Source organism: Triturus cristatus, chromosome 4_1 (assembly GCF_964204655.1).
Source record: "Triturus cristatus chromosome 4_1, aTriCri1.1, whole genome shotgun sequence".
Taxonomy (NCBI): domain Eukaryota; kingdom Metazoa; phylum Chordata; class Amphibia; order Caudata; family Salamandridae; genus Triturus; species Triturus cristatus.
Window position 1 is genome coordinate 311,982,972 of NC_140585.1, and position 23,108 is coordinate 312,006,079.

The window sequence follows — 23,108 nt, forward strand, 5'->3', positions numbered from 1 at the left end:
AGCTTTCTTGTCTTTATGGGGCCATGTGTTTAAACACATGGCCCCATAAAGACAAGAAAGCTTTCACAACGGATGAAAGTGAAAGCGGACCATTCTTGTTGGGTGTTGACACTAACATTTCTTTTTCATCGGAGACTAACACTGTGCAGCGGGTGCTTCTCTTTTTGGGCACAATTGTACCAAAGAAAAGAAAAGCCTTTAGGACAGCAGTAGAGGGATTTAAGTGCTAGTCAGGTCTATGATAGGTTGATATTGATATGAAGGGCCTCATTTTGGCTCCTCAGATGTAATTTACTTATGTTTCCCTGGGTCTTCCTCCTTCAGCCTGCTGTCTTTGTGACCCCCTCCTGCGAGGTCTCTGGGCCTTTTACACACTGGAGGCCATTGGAGATGAAATACAGCTGGGTGGGTCTCCTGCACTGGCTCCTCTGCCCTGTGACCTGGGCCCTCTGTTTTCGAACCGCCGCAGTTCCCTTGCTGCCATGTCACTTCCTGACTGCTCTGGCCACTGCCCAGCACCCAGCTGTCAACCACTGGCCCACAGGGAGGCTTTTAGTAGTTAGCGGCTACCACCGCGCTGCAGCGCTCAGAGATCAATTAAAGTAGGCAGCAGTGTGCCCGTCTCTCACTAACCCAAGTCTCTGCTGAATTCAAAGAGAGACTTGTTCTGGAGTGGGGCAGAGGTAGGGGTGGGTGTTCATGGCAGTTTTAATGTGCAGTAAGCAGTGTGTGGGGGAGAGTAGCTGTACAGATGGGCCGCCACCTACAGTAGCAAGACGCACCAGCTTACTGCCGACCGTTTCCGCTAGTGAGAGGGGCCCACCGGTGACTAGCGTTTGCTGGAACTACTCCCTTATTGCTCCCTCACAACTTGTGCATTCGAGCTCCATGGCTTCTTTTGGACTCCTCACCTCTGACACAACTGCTTCGTGGACCAGGAGGTAAAGTGGGAGCAGAGCGAGTGTGGGCAGATGGGCAATGAAGCGGGTGCAGGTTGCGGATCCATCGCAGAGCAAGGCAGAGGGTGGGCGAGAGGGACTTCCGCGTCCCAGCTCACCTCTTTGTGCGCACCCGATCACTGGCCCTGAGCTGCTACACCATGGACGCAGGGAGATGTTTGCTAGTCGGTCTCCGGGTCGCTGCTGATCTTTTCCGGGGACCCGGATCCTGTTGTCCTGCTCGCCAGCTAACCCTGGCTCCCTGGCTTCCTCACATGTCTTTCCTGGCACAGCAAACAGCGCTCGGCTTGCTCCTCCATGGCTCACTCCATTGTGCCTCCACACATTTGCCTACAATGATAGGACGTAACCTTTGGAAATGGATTGTCTGACAGTATACACAACAAGCACTGGCATAGCCAATAGGTCTCGCCTTTGGGACCTTATAAGTGTTTATTTATCCAGCACAATATCCTTGGTGCAACAATATCAAGTGTTGCATTGCTAAACACTTATAAGGTCCCAAAGGCGAGACATATTGGCTATGCCAATGCTTGTTCATCTTCTTATGAAGTATTTATTCATCAAAAAAGCTCTTACATCAGAAAGTAACAAAAATACTAAAAAAAGTGTAGACTTCCCAAATTCACGAGGTAATCCAATTGCATCTGCTTAAACTGATCCAGAGCTCCCTTTGGTGCATCCTGGACCCTGCCCCACAGAGATCGGTAATAGTGTGATGGCTCTAAGGCCATCTCTCGCCAGGTCTCTCAATTTAAATAGGGAAAGGTGATGCGTGGCTTTTTTCCTTCACAAGAACATGAAATGGTGCCTCGATGCAACTGCTGCAACTTCAGGATTTGTTTTTTTTTTAATTAGCAAATTGCGGCTGTCCTTCGCCCATTATGTCCCAAGTACTTCTTAGGTGCTATGCATTTAGGACTTTAGTCTCCAAAGCCTAGTGTGCTCGAGAAGTCCAGGCTTACTGAAGAATGAACGACATGAGCGGTTGGAGCTAGGGGTCTGTAAAATTCAAAGTAATAGAACTTGCTGCATGTTGTTGTCCAGAAATAGCTAAGCATGCTTCAAATGGAACAGGTCTTTATCCGCAAACTGTAGCCATGATTAGAATAACAAATATTCTAGCACCGAGACACAGGTTTCTATCACTTATAAGGTACGCTGCAGAAGTTTAGAATAGTATAGGTGTCTACTGGACAGTGTTATTTAGAGAGCCTGAGTTTATGAACCCTCGGAAATCACCAGAAGACATTCGATCCAGGTTAGTTTATATGAACAATAGTCCTCTGTAACTAAGAATGCCATACAGGATGTTGCAAAGCATCCAATGTAGCAGGATTGGTTTAATTTAATGTTTTTTAATGTATGGACTCAGTTTAGATCAAGCACTGTACATCATTCATTCCACAAATGGCACAAAAATAGTAATGATAAAATGGCACAGCATGAAAAGAAAAACAATTAAAGAGAAGATATTAAGTGCTTCCTCAGGACAGAGCAAAAGGGGAAAAAAAGCACAGGTAACGCCAAGAGGCAATAACAACCAATAGATGAACTGTCCAAAATACAGATACCTGTGCAATAACTCGTTAACTTTATGCTCATCTTTGATCCTGCACAACTCTCTGCTGCCTTTTAGCTAAGTTTGGCCTATGTAAATACCACATATATACCTACATACACACACGTTTGGCCTTCGCAAGTGTGCGATTTTTAAAATTTATTTTGAAAACCTATGCAATAAGCATTAAAAGTGTAAAAGCAATAAAAAGTAAAACTGCTATGGTTTAAAGGTGGTGTGCATATACCTGCAAACGAATAAGTAAAATAGGTATGTATCTATGTATATGGTATTTTTATAGCTCAAACCTAGCCAAAAGCCAGTGGGGAACTGTAAAGGATCAAAGGGAAACGTAAAGTCAAGGTACCAAGATAGGAGAGGTGACTGGGTTGTGGACTATTAATGCACTGTGATGTAGTTGTCTCTAAAGAGGTGAGACTTCAACACTTTCCTAAATTGGTGCAGCGCTGGGGGCGGCCTTGATGGATACGGAAATGTTGTTCCAGATTCAGGTCATGAACAGGAATGGCATGCTCCCTTGTTTTTTTCTTTTTTACACTTAGTATGCAGTCTGATAGTGTCCTGGCGGTGGATGTACTGAGAATCACCAGAGATGGGGAACTTATCTGTGTGGTAAGCAGCCAACATCAGTCAATCCCAAGACATCACTGCCATCTCACCTATGCTGATGACACCCAACTCATCCTCTCCCTGACAGACAAGACAAACATCAGCAAAACCAACTTCAACTGCCCGACCATGGTGGCAGTCTAGATGCGAACCAACTGCCTGAAATTCAACTCTGATCTGACAAGACGGATGCACTGGACTACTGCAACAAGACCTTCCCGTGGGATTCCACCTTGTGTCCGTCGGATATCGGACCAACACCCACACCCACAAACCACGCAAGTAATCTAGGGATCACCCTAGATGACAAGCTCAACATGACAGCTTAAGCAAATGCAACCTGCACCACCTGCTTCTATGCATGCTTCGAAAGATCTTCAAATAGTTGCCTCAGGACACCAGGTGGACCATCATGCAAGCAATCGTAACCAACAGGCTGGATTTCGGAAACACACTCTATGCCGGAATCTTCAAACAACTTCTATTCAGACTCTAGACCATCCAGACTGCATCCGCAAAACTCATACTCTACCTCCCAGGCTGCACCCTCATCACACCACAGCTCTGGAAGCTTCACTGGCTCCCCATTCACAAGTGCAGCCAATTTAAACTTCTCATGCACACATACAAAGCTGTACACAACAGAGGACCATAATACCTGAGCAGTTACATACACCTTCACCAACCCACCAGACACCTATCCTCTGCCTCACTCTTACTCGCACACACTACCCGCATCCACAAAAGCAAAACTGGAGGTCGATCATTCTGCTATATCACACCCAAGAAATAGAACGACCTGCCTCAACACATCCGAGCCTCCTGCTCACTTCTTGCGTTTCGAGAGAAACTGAAGACTTGGCTATTTATATAAGCACCTTGGGACCACACACCTTGCCCAAGCGCCTGGATAACCTTTCGGGTGATTAGTGAGCTATACAAATCAACATCACATATAAAATAACTGGGGATGTAGGTTGCGACAGCGTTATAAAGGATGGAGCTGCTTCAGAAGACAGTGCCTGCAGCCAAGGAGAGTCAAATAGAGATTCATCAGGCTAGGGCGACTTGATCATATTTATTCAGGCCCTTATTGATTTGAGTTGTGGCACTTAGGATGCCCATAAGGGATGCCACTGTAGAGTCTAGAAGGCCATGGGGAGGGTGTGACCATCATCCATATTTCAGAGTACCAAGGGTTAAACAGCAGTCAGAAAGAAGTAACTTTCTAGAAGAAATGGTTTGACTTTCTTTAGAAAAGAGAACTAATACCAGGCGAAATTGTGCTTTTGTCAATGTGCTCTTTGAGGGCGAGGCTGGACTCAAAGTTGAATTTAAGTGACTCAGCATTCAGTGAAAGTTGGGGTTCGAAGCTGTCAAGGTACATTTCATTGAGACAGGTTTGTACTGTAATTTTTGGCAATTGATAGGATATGTTCTTGGTTTGGTTGAGCTTCAGGTACGCACTGGACATCCAGGTCAGGATGAAGTGCAAGCCTAGATGCCTTATCTAAAATGAAATGCAGAGTTCCATCTACATCCAAAGCAAATACAAAATATGACTGATATAGTAACTATCGACTTCTGAAAGTATAGTCAGGAAAGTACTGGTAGGGTAGAGCCAAACAACTGTTGGGCAACCTTAAAAAAATATGATATCCCTGCCTAGTAACTGTTGGACACAACATACCTGTCATTTTCACAAAGGAGGAGGCATGTAACTAATTGTCAAAGCTACATATATCTCCTAAACCAAGACAATATTAAAACTTCTTGAAATGTCTGAGGCACAGCCCAGGGGCTTCTTGGGGGTCATTCTGTGATGGACATTTCTACAGCTTATAGAGTGTATGCACACCAAACAGATAGAATCATGTATGGATTTAGAAGTTATACTTTCTATTAAGGGAAGATTGCACACATTTACGGAGCATCAGTAAAACCTACTTTCATGGGAGTATGTAAAAGGTCCAGTGCACTTACACCTGTCACCTGCCACTACCCACAAAGATTAATAATTGTTTTGTGGGACAGGCGGAGAATGATATATTATGTCCCCTTTACTATGAACCCTGATAATAATGGATTTGATCAAGATTAAGCCAGGCAACTCATACAAGTTCCAGGTTGCCTTAATGAACATTAGAAGTTGGGTTCATTCCAAGCAAAGACTCAAGCCTCCAAAAATATTGTCCAGGGACTAACTGAACTAAATGGCCAAGTCTGTAGCAAGTCAGCACCTCTCAAGAGAATGGTGTTACAATTAGGGCTTCTTATATTTGATGGCACCACAAGTCAAACTACTTTATCATATAAATAAAATGTTCTGCTTTTCTGCTCTTGGATGGCTAAAGTAATCAGCTTTCACAGCTAACAACTTTCTTTTCACTACTTACTCCACGACTGAGCATTTTTGAGGAATGACTATCAATTGGAAGCAGTGCAGCACAAGAATCGAATTTGGAACCTTTGTAACTGTGGCCTATGATCATACTTCAGAACGGGGAGGCAGGTGGGATCAGAGAAGACTCTGTAGGTGAATGACTATACATCAGAAAGGAAACTAACTTTTTCATTTGCAGATTCCTTACCTAATATTCCTCCCTAGATGGTGGGTCTGAAGAACAGTCAAACGAGGAAATTCTGGAGCACTGAGCATGCGAAGTGGTCATTCCTTCTCACCTCTGAATCCAAACAATAATGCTTGGCAAAGATGTGAAGGGAAGCAAATATGGTTGCATGGCACTCTATGGCAGAGGAAAACTACTACTCCTGAGCTAAAAGACTTTGCCCTGGCCAAAGCGGCCCACATTTCTTCTAACAGTTTCTTCTTCGCTATGGGGGTAGTACATCTTTATGAACAAAATGATCCATTGGGATGAAGTCATGTTTTGAGCTGACATAGCCAACTGTAAACCCCATAAAGGGCTGGTCGTCAGGCTTGTTCTCCTTGATTCGGTCAAAATGAAAACTAACTGGGGTCCAGCCGTGTCGTCTTTCCTCCACCTTGGTGAGAAGAGGTGGAGGGTAGGAATCGTAACAGATTTACCAAGATGGAAAGAGGTGACGACCTTGGGAAGGAAAGACGCTTTAGTTCTGAGAACCAAATCTTCCTCAGACCTTGAGGAACCAGGGGCATTGCAGGTGATGGGGTGGGGTGTATTTGAAACAAAAAAAGCAAAGCAGAAAGTTTCACCTCAATCGGAACGAATCCCCATGCAAAGCATACTGGAGGGCACAGAACTGGACCATGGCGTTGTCTTGAGTGGCAAACAGCTCTACCTGAAGGCTGCCCCACAGGGCAAAGATGTGCTGTACCACCATCAGATGGAAGCCACTCATGGTCAGCAGGATGCTGCTCATTGAGGCTGTCAACACTTGAGCTCAGAAAGTCAGAGGGTTGGAGCTACCTAGATCCCAAAACAGCGCCCCTAAGCACAGAGTATTTACACTTCTCAACAAATAAGGTGAGATTCCACTCCATCCTGCTTATTGATGCACCACATCACATCATATTGTCTGTCAAGATCTGAACAGACTGACCCCAAAGGAAAGGAAGGCTTTAAACTGCGCCCAAATCGCCCTCTGTTAAAGCAGGGTGATGTGCAATACTTGCTCTTCTGGAGACCATAGGCCTCTGTTCCCCCAGCTCTTCCAGATGAGCACCCCATCCAAAAGTAGATGCATCCATTACCATTGCTGTCATGGCCAGTGATTTGGGAAAGTGCGTGTGAGGGAGGGGGTTGGGTGGTAGAATGACATACCTTGAGACAAATGCTCTGCCACTCACTACCAGGGCAGATCTACTGTGGTAGTTCAGGAGATCACAATGGTGTCCAATAAAGCTCACCTCTGCTGGAACCACTTACTGTGGAGGCAAGACTAAAGAGGCCTCGTAGGCCAAATTGCCTAGGAGGATGAAGGAAACCAGAAAACCTACCATGCAGAACACCATCAGGACTGGAAAACCTGAATCTCCTGGGATTCCCTGAGAAGGATTGAAAGCTTGTGCAGATGCTGTGTCCAGTACTACCTCTATGAACAGGATGTGCTGAGAGAGCACATTGATGAATAGCCCAAGTTGAATATCAGTGAGGCTGTGGCCTGTAGGTGATACAACAGCATCTGCAATGAGCTGGCTTTCATCAATTAGTTTTCCAGGTATGTGAATATGGAGAACCCCGACCTCTTGAGAGGAGTCGCAACCACAGCCATTACCTTGGTGAAGATGAGAGGTGCTGATAACAGTTTAAATGGGAGCACCAATATACACAAATACATGTCCTGCAAGTTGAGGGACACCATACAGTTTTCCACTTCAAGCACCAGGGGCAGCATCTGAATCATTCCTTGCAATTCTACGTTCAAGAGCCAGAGGTCTAGAATCTGTCGAAGACCAACATCCTTCCTGGGGTTCAGGCGGTATGAAGAATAGTACCCCAACCCGACTGCCCCTTTCTGCAGCAGAGCTGCAACCTGCCGATATGGAACACAAAGAGTTCTGAGGGGAACTGAGGGAGAGTGGTCTGAGAAGGTATTCCCTACTGCAAGGATAGGGAATACCTTCTTTCTACAGTCCATAGAACCCATTGGTTTGATGTTATGGCCATCCACAAGAAAAATAAATAAACTTAATTTTTATGCAACACTCAAAAGAGGAAAAAAGTGAAAACACAACACATTAAAAATCCCAAATCAATTTACAAAAATATAGTAAATTTTAATAAATAAACTTACACTAAAATAACAAAAATCCAATTGGTATAACCGGAGTTATGAATTTTTAAAAGCCGAAAACTAAAAACGCAAATTTTGGTTCTCTGCTTGTGCTGGACCGAGTCAAAATCACAAGTTTAGTTCGACCATTATAGAGCGTGGGTCGGTTAGAAGGACTAGGTCGTTCCAGGGTAGAGTTTTATGTTCTTCGAGTCCAGGTCCAGGCAGGGAGCTGCAGCAGAGCTATGCTTTAGCGGTAGATGCAAGAAGACTTATCGGCGCAAGGAGCAGGTCAGGTGTTGTGGACAGTCGCTGTTTGGCGCGAAAAGCCTGTCATCCTTGGAACATTGGCAGTCAATGTCAACCTAGCGCCATTTGCGCGGATGCATGGATCAGACGCAAAGAGCAGGTCATCGCAGGAGATTTGTCTTGGTGGGCATCGTGGATGGTCGTGAGGCGATGCAAGAAGTCTGTTCGCAGTTGGGAACATCTCAAAAACCTCTGGATCTTCACCTGAAGCTCAGGGTTTGGAGCAGAAAGAGTAATCTCGGATGCAAGTCAGGGGTCCAGGACCTGAAGGGCCACAACCTGGGGATAGGGTCTTACTCCACCAGAGGCCAACAGCACGGATCAGGAAGGTCCAGTTGGTGCTGAGCAGTGGCAGGAGAGGCATCTGAACACTTGTCTGTTCCCTGTGCCTCAAATAGGCCCTTAGAGTCACATCTAGGGATCCCGGGTTCAAGGTAAGCATGCCCAATCTTCGTTCTTCAGACACCAGGGCAGTCCTTCTTCTGAACGTTTCACCAGTCCGGAAATGTTTTAATGAGAGGTTCTGAAGGGGCCAGATTTATACCTAGTGCTGGCCTTTCTGTGCGGTAAATTGCTGACCTACTTCCCAAATTGGTTCTGGCCAGTTCTTATCATTCCCATGGGTTTGGCTTCTACCTGTCCAGAGTGACAAAGGCAAGGTCTGAGGTTCCTGTGTGTGCTCCAAGAAGGGTCCTTTGAAGTGTAACCAGGGCAGGGCACTGCTCCTCCCAAGCTACCTTGTCAGGAAGAACCACTCCCTCTACACCCAGCCGCCTTTTGTCCCAATGTCTGGAAGGAATACACAACCCACAATAGGAGAGCCACTCACAGTCATGTGACATTGCACACTGGCAGAAAAGCACACAGGGTTTAAGAAAAATGCCAACATTCAAAAAGTGTATTTTCAGTAAAGTAACTTAAAATCCGACTTTACCATTACAGAGGATTTTAAATTACAATTCATGAGTGGAAGAAGCATTTCTTTGTTTCCAAACTGAGGTTATCACTTATTAAGCGTATTAAGTTAACCCAGTACTAGTCTATGGGAGAGAGAGCCTTACAACAGTGAAACAACTAAGTTTTACATTTCCTGGCAGTGAAAAACACCTTAACACACATGCTCAACGTATTAGATACCATGTATCCTGCCTTTTGAGTGGCTAGGACCTACCCTAGGGGTGACTTATAAATATTAAAAAGGAAGGTTTTCAGGTCGAAATGCCAGTTTAAAATTGCACCATGGCCTTAAATTTACTGGTCCTGGGTACATGTACTACCATTTACTAGGGACTTAAGTAAATCAAAAGTGCCAATTGTGTGTATATGCCAATTTCCCATGTTTAAGGGCGAGAGCACAAGCACTTTACCACTGGTTAGTAGGAAAAAAGTGCACAGAGTCCTAATGCCAACAAACAAGAGTTCAGAAAAAATTTAAGATTGAAGGCAAATGGTCTAGGGTAATACTACGCTAAGGATGTCAGGTCTGCTATCCCTGAATTCAGAGGGAAAATGTTCAACAATGCGACTAAGACATGTGTGTGGAAGAAGTCCAGCTTGATAATACAAAAAAAACGTTGACGTATCCAGGCTGTTAAAAAATACAAGAGAACTTTTGTCAGCCCCAAAAACATACAATGCAGAAATTGCAAACAGGTGAGCACCCATGGACGGACTTCACACTCAATCTGAGACGAACATATGTTGTACTGTAAATCAGAACGCGTAGCACTACCAAAAATGATGCATTCTGATTGGCTCCTAGCTGGCTGAAATGTTCCCATGAGATTTGTAGCTGGTCTCTGAGACAAGCACTATTACAGTTTCATCCCACATATCACTATACTTTCTTCCCATAACAGCTGCCTCTGAACATTACAGAGCTCTGATAAAGAACTAGAATTGCTGGGTTGGAATAAATGAAGCAGGAAGCTGAAGTAGTCCAAATAGCGTTATATGTAACATCAAGGCAACAGCACATGATGTCTCTCTGCAAATGCCCATCATCAATCGACACTGGCTCCACCGTAAGACCATAAAGACGTCCTTACATTCCATTACAGCATTCTATTCTCTAAAGCTACAGAACACATTAACCCTCCTCCATAAAACACAAGGATGTTCACATAGTTCACAAAATGTATCTGCACTGGAAGACAAGTTGCTGTAGAAGGGAGCTTTAGAATCATTCACGTGTCCCTGAAAACATTGCTCTCACTTTGTTCGCATTACACGTTTATAGTATTCCACGTCTTGTGCAGTGCATGGTAGCTTGTATTATGTGATATTAAAGCATCCCAATAATCGGACTGATTTACACTGTTGAACAAGTTACTTACCTTCGGTAACAATGTATCTGGTAGAGAGACAGTCTAGCAGCAGATTCTTTACTTTGTGAATTCTCCCCAGGCATCAGACTGGATCCGGAAACTTTTCTCAGCAGTACCTTTGCGTGCGGTGCCGCATGGCTCTGGGCGACCTTGTCTCCGGATATGACGTCAACGAGCCATAAAAGTTCCCTCTGGCGTGCCAACGTCAGATTCTTCTGTGAAATTTTCCACATGGACTGCAGAGACACATAGAAACTGTCAGTAGAGACAGCGTGCTAAAAAGAGGAAAGAACTTTACAACAACAAAAAAAAAGGGAAAAGCATGGTATAATACCATTTAGAATAGGGCGCAGAGGTGCATGACACAGTACAGTACACCTTCTACTCCCTTAACCCTATACCACGAGGAAAGGGTGGAACTCCTTTGATAATATATCAAGAGGAAAGGGTGGTTGAGAACTCCATATATGGTCAAAGAGACCAGACCAGTGGATCTGGCGAACTCCACCTTGACAGAGGCAGAATAAGGAAAAAGGGAGGACCACTCCCATTCCAACAGTCAATCAGGGAGCAAGAGATTGAAGACCCCAAGACCAGACCTTAAGGTCAATCGCAGAGCGGGGAGGATGGGCGGGGTGTTAAGGAATCTGCGGCTAGACTGTCTCTACCAGATACATCGTTACTGAAGGTAAGTAACTTGTTCATTTGATAGAGACATCTAGCACAGATTCCTTAACTTGTAAATTAGATACCATAGCCATAAACTCTCGGAGGAGAGTCTGCGAGCCAACGCCACAAGAGGTCCAGGAGGAACGGTTGACTGAGAAACTCGGTCACACCTCAGTGGGAGAGGATAAGGAGGAGGGAACCTCCTCTAAAGGAGGTAAAAACCACAACGCCAACAAGGAATATGCACTAGGAGCAAGAAGCATGTTTCCTCAGGCATAGAAGTACCGACGTACAATGCCCGTGGTAGCCCAATTCCAAGGAAGATAGACATGAATCCAATTAAACTAAAGGCAAATTGACCCCACTGGAAAGTGGGTGGAAGACCACTGAAAGGGGCAGAGAAGTCTGTAATGTGTATAATAAAGGACTGAGCCACCAGGCCGACTAACCAGAGAATTGCATTCATCTTTAGGTGATAGAAAAAGGCAACTAAAGGAACCAAAACAGGTCGTTCGTTGGAAAGAAGAGGCAAGGTATGAAGAAAAAGTGCAATGGAATCCATCCAAGCACAAGAAAATGAATTAAATCTCCAATGCCAGGGGCTGCCACGTATCTGAAGCAGGAACGGATTAAAAAGGGTCAGGATAACAACTCCTGAGCCAGTATCGCACATATCACACAATACCAAAGGAAATCGCTTGATAAGGGATTCATGTAACAGTGGCATTCAAGGAACCCACCGGCCAGTGGAGTAGGGCCCTCCACATGGTTACAAAGCAGAACCAAGGAACAGTAAGACACTGATCTGGTGTCTGGTACCACAACGCATACATGGCGTTGCAATAACAAGGAAGAATCTGGGAAGAGGCAAGCTACGGTTCTGGCCCTCCTCGACTAGCCCGAAATCTACAAAAGGCCACATCTGCTTGGGCCCCAAAAAGATGTACCCCATCAAATGACATGTCAAGAAAGGCTGACTGGACAGCGTCAAAAAATCAAGACACACGAAGCCAGGCGTGGCGGCGCAATGCCACAGTCGACACCATGGCTCGACCCATGGAATGGGTGGTGTCCATTTCACACCTGATGAGCAAATTACTCGCCTGGCGACCATCGACAATCAATTTGGTCAACTCATCCTTGTTAGCCTCTGGGGACAAGGGTAAAAGCTGTGCCAGGGAGTCCCACAAAGCATGGAGAAAACATCTGAGGACACAAATAGTGTTGGTGGGGCATAATGCTGCAGTAGAATACAAAAACAATCGTTTTCTGCAAGAATCCTGCCTCCTGCACTACTTATCAAGGGGGAGTGGGGAAGGTTCTCCACCTCAGGGAATGCAGTACTGGTCTGTACCACGAAGCTGCAGTAGGTCGGCTTTCGTATAAGGCAAGCAAGATCCCCTGAGGCAGGGCGGCATTTCTGGGCAATAGTATGGTCCACTGGTACACCTGACTAAGCTTTGCCCATGCCCCCAATTGAATATCAGACAATGCCTCGCAAAAGGGGAGTACTGGTTCAACTCCTGACTGACTGGGGTGAAGGACCTCCATGAGAGGGTCCGTAGCCTTCTCCACAGTAGGCAGAGTGAGATGCAATATATCAGCCACTCTTCTCAAAACTTCTGCCAAAGAACAGCTGGCTTCTGAGGCAACGCCAGGAGGCGAGGACAGATGAAGCAGGGGAATTCCTGTAGATGTTATAACGGATTGGTGTAAAATATGCGGGATGAATTTCGGTTTGACCATTTGAATGTTTTACAACCTACCTTTGAGCTCAACTCTTACAATCAGAGGCTTGGTTTACACCATCAAAGTGGCTTGAAATAGATTGCGACTGTATATGTTGTAAATCTGTTCCAAAACACCAGAAAAAGAAACTGCATATTTGGGACACAAATTCTGGCCTCTTGTTAATAGTAAAATCTTAGCATTTACATTTTTAATTTTTTATAGAAAAATTACAACTTTGAGCAAAATCTAGAGGAAGTTTTATGTAAGGGGTTCAAAATGTATGGAATGGTTGCTTGTTCTGAGTGGAAGGCTGTGTAGAAGCAGCCATGGTAGGTTCCTAGCCAACTGAATCCAACATGCACAACACTTATTAAAAAACCCTGCATAGTAGCCTGTAATGTTACGAAAGCACCAGCAAATGGGCCAGTTAAAAACGAATGAAAAGAAATGATAATATAGTAGATGGTGGCTAAATTTATTCTTTAAAAAAAAAAAAAAAAAGAATGTTAGGTGATCAAACATGCATTTTTACTGAGTAGTGCATCAACGCAGCACATCAAAGTTGCATTAAGTGAATTTTTTTCCCAACCAAAAAATGAACAAAATGTATATTTTACAGTCTGGTATATAGCCATTATTCAAGAAAAGTAGGCAAAAAATCGTCAGTACAATGAAAGCATCAATGCAATTGTGTTGGCTGTGCCCGTTCTTTTATCTCAACCAGTACCCACACCACCAATGTACCCCTCTTATTTCCATCACTCTTTATATTAAACCATCCCTAAGACACAAACCCCTCTGCTTAGTTCACCTAATCAACTACCAAGTTAATAGCCAGAGGAATCGGATACGAATTTTAAAAAAGGAAGAAAAAGAGAAACAGCAACCATAACTAGGCCATATAGTACACCAGAGTGATGCAATAAACCTGCATGGGTGGGCAAGGCCAATAAAACCATACTAAAACTCACCTCCTCAATGTAAAGTTTGAACGTAAAGCTCTTTATGTCAAACGAACATCCAAAAGTCTTATATTTAATTGTAAATGTTGGAAATGTTTTACTGATTTTTGTAGATTCTATATGTCAGTACGGATATTGCAGCTGGACACTTTCATGGCGTTCTTAATTATTTCCAAAATCATACTTCAAATGTTACTATACCAAATAATCATAAGTTATACGATAGTAACATGGAGGCACCTTAAGTCAGTTTTTTGTTGTTTACAGAATTATATGGTGCACATTACTACACCTGGTCTCCTGGTGCTCGAAGTACCGAGCTGAACCCAATGAAAGAAGCAGAGAATACAAACACTGGTCACACATTCCTCCTTTCCCAAAGTAATATTAAGAAGAAGAGGAACAATTAAATTATATTTATATAGCATCTCTAGGAAATCATTTCCAAACAGACTAATATCACATGCAACTCACAACGAAGTTGTGATCCAGGATCGTGGTTTTTTACAGGGTAATTGAAAAGAGCAGTGCTGAGAGATCGAGAGAAACTTCATCCTTCGGGAAGGCACGACATAGAGTCCTTACCAGCTCTCACCCCTCGGTACTGAGGAGTGGCAAACAGGTCCCACTGCGAAACGATGATGGCTGCTATCCCTAGCACACAGATGATGATCAGATACACAAAACAGGGCTGAGGGTTGCAATAGAAAGAGTAGTAGAGCCATGGAACAAAGCTGCCCATAATCAGGAGTGCAATGCCAGAGTAATCCAACCTAGACAACAGGAAAAGAAAAACACCAAGTTAGGTATTACCAAAGATAGTGTACTCTGGCATGTCTTCTACAACTTTTTAAATTGGCCTTCAGTATATAACGTGTGAGCTATGCATATCTACTGAAAAAAATATTCGATGATAGTGGAAAAAAATGAATGCAAAAGGTCTGGCTTCACAATTATGCTGTATGGTAATGTGATACAGTAAACAAAAGGGCAACCCATTATTCTCTTGTGGGCTTGGGTATCTATGATAAGGTAAATAAAGGTCATTTGGATTTTTTTTTTTTTAAATAATGCTTAGATTATTCAGTGATGTCCTAGAGTGACATCGCAAATTAATTGTTTACATTGAATAGGGAAACACATTGAATTGGAAAAGTGAATAAGTCACAGAAACAGGTGTATATGCATTTGCATATTGTGTTGAGAATAAACAGATGAGAATTCTAGGGATTTAAAGTGAATAATAGTGCATAGTACATTGACAATTTGATGTCTACAGCATAGCTTAAACCTTGAACTTTTTAACGTTTGACAAATGTACTAGTAACCCACTCTCTCAATTCAACACAAGAATGTTCATCATAGTATTGAAACAAAAACTCTTTGGAGTGATGTGAGTAGTCCAAGGTAGAGATGGGTTGTATGTCGACAATTTGGTCTCAACCGGTAAGTATCCAAAAGACCATCTTCAGGACTGTATTGTTTATACGGCCCCATTGACCTGTCCACCTGTCGATTATACAGAGGCCTAATCCCACGTTTTCATGACCCACACATGTTCCATGATGCCTTTACCTCATCAGCACATATAGAATTTGAGTAGTAATTACCTAACCACTGACAAGGTCTTGGAAAACATTGGCTGTGTGACGCAACATACCTTTTAGAATAGGGAGGTATTGTGTAGTGCATTGTTTGAAGGAGTGGGTCTCAAATAGGAAATCCTATTCTATTGGATCTGAATGGAGGGGAGCGTTATGTTAGGCTGACGAGGGGTTTCGGATATGTGAAGCAATCATCTGGAAGGGGAAGGTTGTGCTGGGTAAAGATCAGGGTCATAAGGTTTTCAGCAGTCTGATTCTGGGGAAATTGGAGTAGGGTCTCCCCTCCTTCCTCTATGTCCCCAGTGGATGGAAGGGGTGACCCCAGTTGAGTGCAGTAAAGAGGGTCTCCATGAGAGGAGTGAGGGTGGCCTGTGTTGGTGATGAAGGAGCAGGTAGTGGACTGGTGGCTTTGTCGGTACTCTTCCTTTGTTTAGGAACTGGAGCTATATATAGGGCCTCCTGGGAAGAAAACTGCCTTTTTGGTGGTGGTACAGCGTTCCAGGTGGGCGGGCGATGATATAGCCTTTCTGACGATGGACTGCCAAATGTCTCTGTCGAGCACCAATCTCCTCTTGGAACCAATGGAGGAGTGGCTCGACCATTTGATAGCAGACTGTGGTGGTGCTTGACTTTAGAGCTGAAGGCACAGGACCGATGTTTTCGGAGCTGATGATTTCAGTGCTGCTCATTTCGACTCCAGCGGTTTAATCGAGATGGCAGGCTTGGAATATTTTTTCAGCGCCAAGCCGGAACTAGGTGTTGTGGCCAAAGTCAATGGTTGGTGCAGAACATGGTCCAAGGGAAGTGATAGCTCTATGGTCTGCCGCTGGTGTTCAGTGTAGCTGTGCGGCCTTTTGTGGAGGCCTACTCGGCCTGCGAGCTTAATCGAGGAGGCAAAGGGTCTGTGCTGTTGAGCTGCTTGAAAGTCTTCAATCTCCAGGCCAGAGCTGGCACTGTCCACTGGTGAGCATACCTCCTTGTCGCCTGCAGATACCTCAGTGTAATGTTCTGGAAATCTTCAGTGCCAAAGAAGTCCACCAGTTCTTCGCTGCTCCTCCGTGAAGTCTCCAAGCGCAGGGCCAGACGGTCACGGATGGTCTTCTTCGATCTCAAGGAGCAGCAAGCGTCGCAAGCAAGCTTGTTATGCTTGAAAGAAAGGCACAGGTTACAGAACTGATTGAGATTGGTCCATGGATATTATGAGTGGCACAGAGGACAATATCTAAAAGGTGTTCGTTCCATCACTCTTGTGATATGGTATGGAACCAATCGGAAGCCCGGAGTAAAGAAGGCCCTAGAGAGCGAGGCCAAACGAGGGGCTGAGATCGGTGAGATGATTGCTCTCAGTTGCGTAGGACAGCACTGACCACCACACACTCATGTGCACTGTGAAGTGTTGAATGGGATTCAGTGAAAAAGTCATTCACTCATTCTCCTCTTACCTATGTACACATTACCAGTTGGTTTATAGGGGCACCTCCAGGTCCTAGAACGACCTTGATCACCTGTGGAGTACCCTAGGATGTCAGGGTGCATCAACCTCCCCAATCATCTTTAGCCTTAATATGGAGCTGCTTAGTGCACTACTCACAGAGAACATACAAATTCAGATATATGCGGACAAGCAACTTTATATAAACTCTACTCTTGTCAAATTCCTCAAATACCACCTGCTTCTCATTCAGACAGTGATAACTGCCCCAAAACAGAATTTCTGCTGTTCTGCAAGAACAATAAGAAACAACTTGTCCAAACCTGGCTTAGAGACATGAATCTGGATGGATTCAAACCCCAACTTTCCCACATTCATTAGTCACAGGGATGGGAGCAGGAATAAAGGAAGTAAGAAAGGGTGGGTGGAATAGATGAATGAAGATCAGAAGGGATGAAAAGGAACGAATAAAGTAATGTGAGGCTGATTAGCGATCTTGACATCCTAGTGTCTGGATTGATCATGCCTTCAGGAGGGAAGGCTGCAGCTTTCCTAATGTTGCTGAAAGGGAGAAAAAGCTGAAGAACAAGTTACTTACCTTCAGTAACACCTTATCTAGTAGAGACTCATATCTAGCCACAGATTCCAAACCTGGGAATATTCCTCGGCGTCAGACGGATCTGAAAAATCCTGAGCAGTACCCCTGCACACCGATAGGTGGCATCGGACGACTCCACATCGACGTTGTCCGTGACAGATGTGAGGTGCACAGTACCTATATAGGCGACAACATAGCGCGTGGACATCGGTTTCTTTTCGTGACTATTTACGCATTATACGCATGGAGCAACGTCAAAAATCTGAACAACCAATATGCAAATTCTGAGGGACTACAAGGACCTTATAAGGTGGTAAAGCTAAATTGCACAACGGAAGGGCATCAGAGAGAGCTTCATGGAAGCAGACTAGAAGCAGAGTGGGAAGTTCAATCCATGGCAAATTGACGACGGGTATATCGTAGGACTGCAGACTACCAATAAGTGTGGGCTACGGTATCCTGCTTGCTAAGATGAGCTGACAACCGTGATTGGATGAGACAGAGGACTGTCTAGAGTTAAGGTTGCTGGCTGGCTTTCATCGTACCCCTTCACATGTCTCGTTCAATGATCACCTGATGTGTGGATCGGACTACGCAGCCCACCAGAAGAGATACAAACTTATTCCAGTGTTCTTGTTTGGACTACATTCCTAAGGCAGTGCTGTGGTTTGAAGTGCTGCGGTTGAAGTGCTGCTAACCCTCTTTTGTAGCACAGAGCAACAGTTGGTTCTCACAGAGGCACAGCCTACAGCACATCTACAGGCTTACTTTATATGGAAGTTAATTCTACATCAGCTCTTATGGTCCCTTCACCTGCTTGTGAGGGTGGCTAGAATCCACTCTGAGTGGCGACCAAAAGTGCAAGACAGGGGAGTTTGTCTTTGAAATGTCATTGGGCGTTTATGGAATTGTTCATCATATCAAGGAAGACTGTGGAAATGAATCAACAACAGAGCCTTTCAGGACCACTCTTCTCTACCTACGTGAGCGGTTTCACTAAAACTATCACTGTGTTTTATCTTAAATCACCTTGCATATTTACTATTTATAAAAGAAGGACTGCAAGTACTACACTGCTTGATAAAGTGAGCAAAAATGCTCAGTTTAGCAGAAGAAGTCCCAAATGACAGGCCCTTCAACAAGTAAGATCCCAGACTGCCCGTACCCCACCTGACAGACCATTTCCAGTCGGGCCACAATAGAAACTCGGAGGCCTTTGCTAACAAACCAGCTCCCAGTTTACCAGGTCCTGCCAGACAAGTGAAAGTGTCATCCACTGGCGCAATTGAAATACGTCACAATGGAATCAAACAGTCCTACCCAGAAAGAAAACCGCCTATAAGTGCATTTCAGCAGGTGATTACAGATAGATCACAGTGCAGGCCTATCATGCTGTTCCACAGCTATGGATAAATACATACTGTATTAGTTTATGGAAAGTTTGCACTAGAAACTTTGCAACTCAAAAGAGTTCATTATAATATTGATGCTGGAATGGCATTTGGAGTGTTAGCGAGTTAAGCAGGGAATGAGTGAAAGAATGAAAAATGAGTGAATGAGCAAGTGCCTGAATGAGTAGGTGACTGTCCGAGCAAATAAGGGAGTGAACATGTGATTACACAAGTGAAGCAGTGGGTGAGTGATCTAATGAGAAAGTGAGTGTCTGAACGACGGAGCAAATGGTGAGAAGTGCAAATGAGTGAGTATGTGAGTTAAACTAAGACTGGATACGCAAGTGTGTAAATTAGTGAGAGAACGAGCAGGTAATCATTAGTGAGAACAAGCAGGTAATCAGGTGAGGGAATTAGTGAGTAAGCATGCAAGTTAGTGAACATGTTTGTAGAGAAGTATCAAGAGGGTTATAAAGTTAGTATGCTGTTCAGTCAATGACTGAATGAATGTGCGAGTGATTGAAAAAAATCACTGAGTAGTCTAATGAGAGTGTGTTCGAGTAAGGCTTCAAGCTGAAATTTAAGGAGAGTGTGTGGGGAAGAGGTGTGGCGCCACGGCCAGGGTGACTGCCTCCGGAATCTGGGGATCACGGTTCAATCCCCGGCGGCGGATTATCCCAGCACCATGTGACTGGGCAATAGCTTGCTTAATCTTCCCGACAGCCCCCAGCACCTAGAGACCCTTACGGGTAATTGTTCGCACTTTACAAATGTGGATTATTATCGAGTAAGGCTTCAAGCTGAAGTTTAATGAGAGTGTGATCGAGTAAGGCTTCAAGCTGAAGTTGATGTACAGAAGTAGGTGACAGGCAGCATCTTCCATTATCGATCCCAAAACAGTGTAATCTGGTGGTGCAAGAGGTGACCAATACAGTCAATTCCATAAAATACACCAAAATACCATTTGAAGTATGCCATCCCTACATAGAACCCTGCGAATGAAGTATCCTGCAGAAGGAAGTCTATGCTCGGTAACGCTCCACCATATAGGCTTCACCCTAACTAAATATAAAATATTACTCTTCAAATGAGAAAAAAAAGAATAATTGTACAGAAATACAATTTCATTATTTGTTCTTTAACACCATCTTCAGGATTGGGGATCAACATTTTGGAGTTGGATAATAGATTCTGCAGCTCCCTAACCCCCTGAAATTGAAGCGCATGACAACATTCATTTATTTATTTTATGAGTTTTATATAGCGCTAGCTGGACCCGAGGGTATCAGAGTGCTTTACAGCATGTACAATTGTATGCAAATAAACAGTACAGGTCGTTTGGTAGAACATGAGGGTTCGAACCAGGTTACGATCGAACAAAGGAGCGAACGGGTAAAGGAGCGTGGGGGGTGCAGGTCAAACAAGACTAGCATCCGAGCGGATTCCCTATTCAAGCAGGGCGGGTGTCTAAAAGGTTTTCTTGATCCGAGTCATTGTCGTCGGTCCCAAACTTAAGGTAGGATGTAGCGCCGGTAGAGGCCCTTCCTTGGCTCTTATCGGTTTGCTCGGGAGCGGTCGAGGAAGAGGACTTAGAGCAGGTTCTTGAATTTTGGAAACGAGGGGGTCGTTCTGATGTGTGTGTGTGGGAGGAGGGGGTGGAGTTCCAGATTTTAGGACCGTTCCCAGCAAATGATGTGGCTGCGGTTTTATGCTTACAAGTTTTCAGCGGGATGAGTAGCAGAGTGTTGGATCTCTTGAGGTTCCTTCATTGGCCGGCCCTCTTGAGTTTGGCGGCCAAGTATTCCGGTTTGCCTGTACGCAGGGCTTTGTACGTGAGGCAGGCTGTTCTGAAGCTGGCTCGCAACTCAATTGGGAGCCACTTAAGTTCTCGGAGTGCGGGAGAGATGTGTTTGAATTTCTTAGTTCCGGTGACCATTCTGGCTGCTGCATTGAAGGTTGTCTTCAAGGGGCGAGGTGCGATTTTGCTGTCCCAGTCAGGGCCGCAATCCCATAATCAATTCTGGAGAGCACCAGTGTTTGGGTGGCTTGTTGAAGGTCCTTTGGCGGGAGGAAGGGTTTTATTTTGTACAGTAATTTCAGGTTGAAAAAGGCACTTTTAGCGGATCTTGTAATGTGTTTTTTCATGTCCAATTTCGGGTCTAGGGTGATACCTAGAGATTTTACAGAATCCGCCAGGGTGAGGTTACCATTGAGGGCGTCAATGGCTTTGAGCCATTCTTCAATTTGGGGGTTTTCGTCTTTGTTGGAGATGAGGAGTATTTCCGTTTTCTCTTGTTTGAGTTTCAGGTGATTGCTTGTGAGCCAGTGTTGAACCTCTCTGAGCGTGGCGTTGAGTCTCTGGATGTCGTCAATGGAGGTGGTTTCCAGATAGAGCTGCGTGTCATCCGCATACAAGTGAAAAGGGATGTTGGATTTCCTTAGTAGAGTGGTAAGGGGTTCAATGTAAATGTTGAAAAGCTGAGGGGAGAGCACTGACCCTTGTGGAACACCCCTGTTGACAGGGTGGAGGTTGGACTCGAAGTTTTTAATTTTTATTCTTTGTGAGCGGTTGTGGAGAAAGGAAGAGAACCAGTGGAGGACCGTCTCTTGCAGGCCAGCCCTTTCTTGTAGAACCTTGACGAGCAGTTTGTGATCGACTGTATCGAATGCGGCCAATAAGTCTAGGAGGATGAGAAGGCAGCATTGGTCCGAGTCAAGTGACTTGAGTAGATCGTCTATGATGTTGAGGATTGCGGATTCGGTACTGCAGCCTTTTCTAAAGCCCGATTGATGGGGATTTAGGAGATTGATGTTATCCAAGTGTTGGGTCAGCTGAGGGAGTACACATCTTTCCAGGATTTTGGACAAAAGAGGTAGGTTCGAAACAGGTCTAAAGTTATTCAACATAAAATAGAAGGTGGTAAAATTGACACGTAGCTGAAAATGTGCTCTTGAGCTGAGCTCAGCATGCTCACTAAAGCCTCATTTCAAGTTATGAGGAACTACTAAGTGTGAAATACTCAATGTGAAAATAAGAATATGGCACCTTTTACCAGTGCCATATATCCACCCAGTTCGGATTCTCAGAGCCCAACGTTAGTAAATAATTGTGGATTTACTGCACATTTAACCTTCTTTCCGACCTCCTTTCCCCATAGAAATGTTGCCAGGTTTTATCTAGCAAACTTCTGCACTGGGGGAAAACAATGGAGTGGACAATTACCACATATCTTAGAATATGGGGATTGTGCACAAACTGCATTTAAGCCGAATCACAATATTTTTTTCGGAACTTGGAATGGGGCCCTATATCTAAAAAAAAAACCAAGCTTTTAAAAAAAGGGCCCACAGGGCCAGCAACCTTGATGCATCCTGTCAAAAAAGTAAAGTTACTAGACTTACAATATAGTAAAAGCTGTAACTCACTATCTATGATAAAGGTAGAATGAAGGGAATGTACTCAACCACACGATAACACGTTCAAGTCCTGGCCAATCATGGATTGGTATTCTGAAATTAGGTTAAAGTAGAACACGGTTTCCATGTAGATGCCATTGTTTCGGGTACAGAGAGTGAGATCATTGTCATGATGTAAACAGTCCAGGAAGGAGGATGAATCTGAAAACACTGCCAGGCAAGGCTGTAGCTATCATTAATACGTACGGTGCAGTGGCATCGAGGCCCATGGAAGTGAGGAAGCCACTGCACCCCAAATTGTGGTTATCCTATACAATCATCAATGAGGCAGAACAGCCATTTTCCTTTCTTGCATTACGGCCGATGGAACTCTTGCTACACCACTGGTGATTTATGGTCTCCATGATAGGCATCGGTTGAACAATCCAAGAAAGAAGAGCTAACTTGCAAATTAAGGCAAAAAAGGACACACTGATTATCTCAAAAAGAATAAAACAAACATGCCTTCGAATTTAAGGCTTGTGTTACATGTCCAGCAAGACTTACTTGGAGAAGACTCTGGAGACCCCTTCAGAGTGGCAGTAGACTGTGTGGAACACCCATGAGAACGAGAGGCAGAGGATGGCACCTAAAAAGAACAGTCCAATGACCACTTTCTCCTGAATGGGGGCCACAAAGGCAATGTTGGGCCGGAACATGTAGAAAATTCCCAAGCAGAGGAAAAAAACACAACCTGGCAAGAAAAAAGAAATGGAAATCAATCATTCACATGTCTAATTTACTATTGAGACAAGGAAAGGAA

General features: G+C 44.4%; 1 protein-coding gene and 1 long non-coding RNA gene across 5 annotated transcripts in view; one reads left to right on the forward strand and one right to left on the reverse strand.

Annotated features, from left to right (window-relative positions):
* LOC146854853 (uncharacterized) overlaps positions 1 to 23,108 on the forward strand; it is a 271,373-nt gene that overhangs the window by 181,608 nt on the left and 66,657 nt on the right. The window lies entirely within an intron of this gene.
* The window catches only part of ADIPOR2 (adiponectin receptor 2), a 542,630-nt gene that overhangs the window by 55,720 nt on the left and 463,802 nt on the right, over positions 1 to 23,108 (reverse strand). For all 4 annotated transcript variants that reach the window (XM_085652231.1, XM_085652226.1, XM_085652230.1 and 1 more), the window contains exons 5-6: positions 22,853 to 23,039; positions 14,450 to 14,637 (exon numbers count right to left, since the gene is read on the reverse strand). In XM_085652231.1, the coding sequence (XP_085508357.1) occupies positions 14,450 to 14,637; positions 22,853 to 23,039 (375 nt within the window). The remainder of the gene's footprint in view (positions 1 to 14,449; positions 14,638 to 22,852; positions 23,040 to 23,108) is intronic.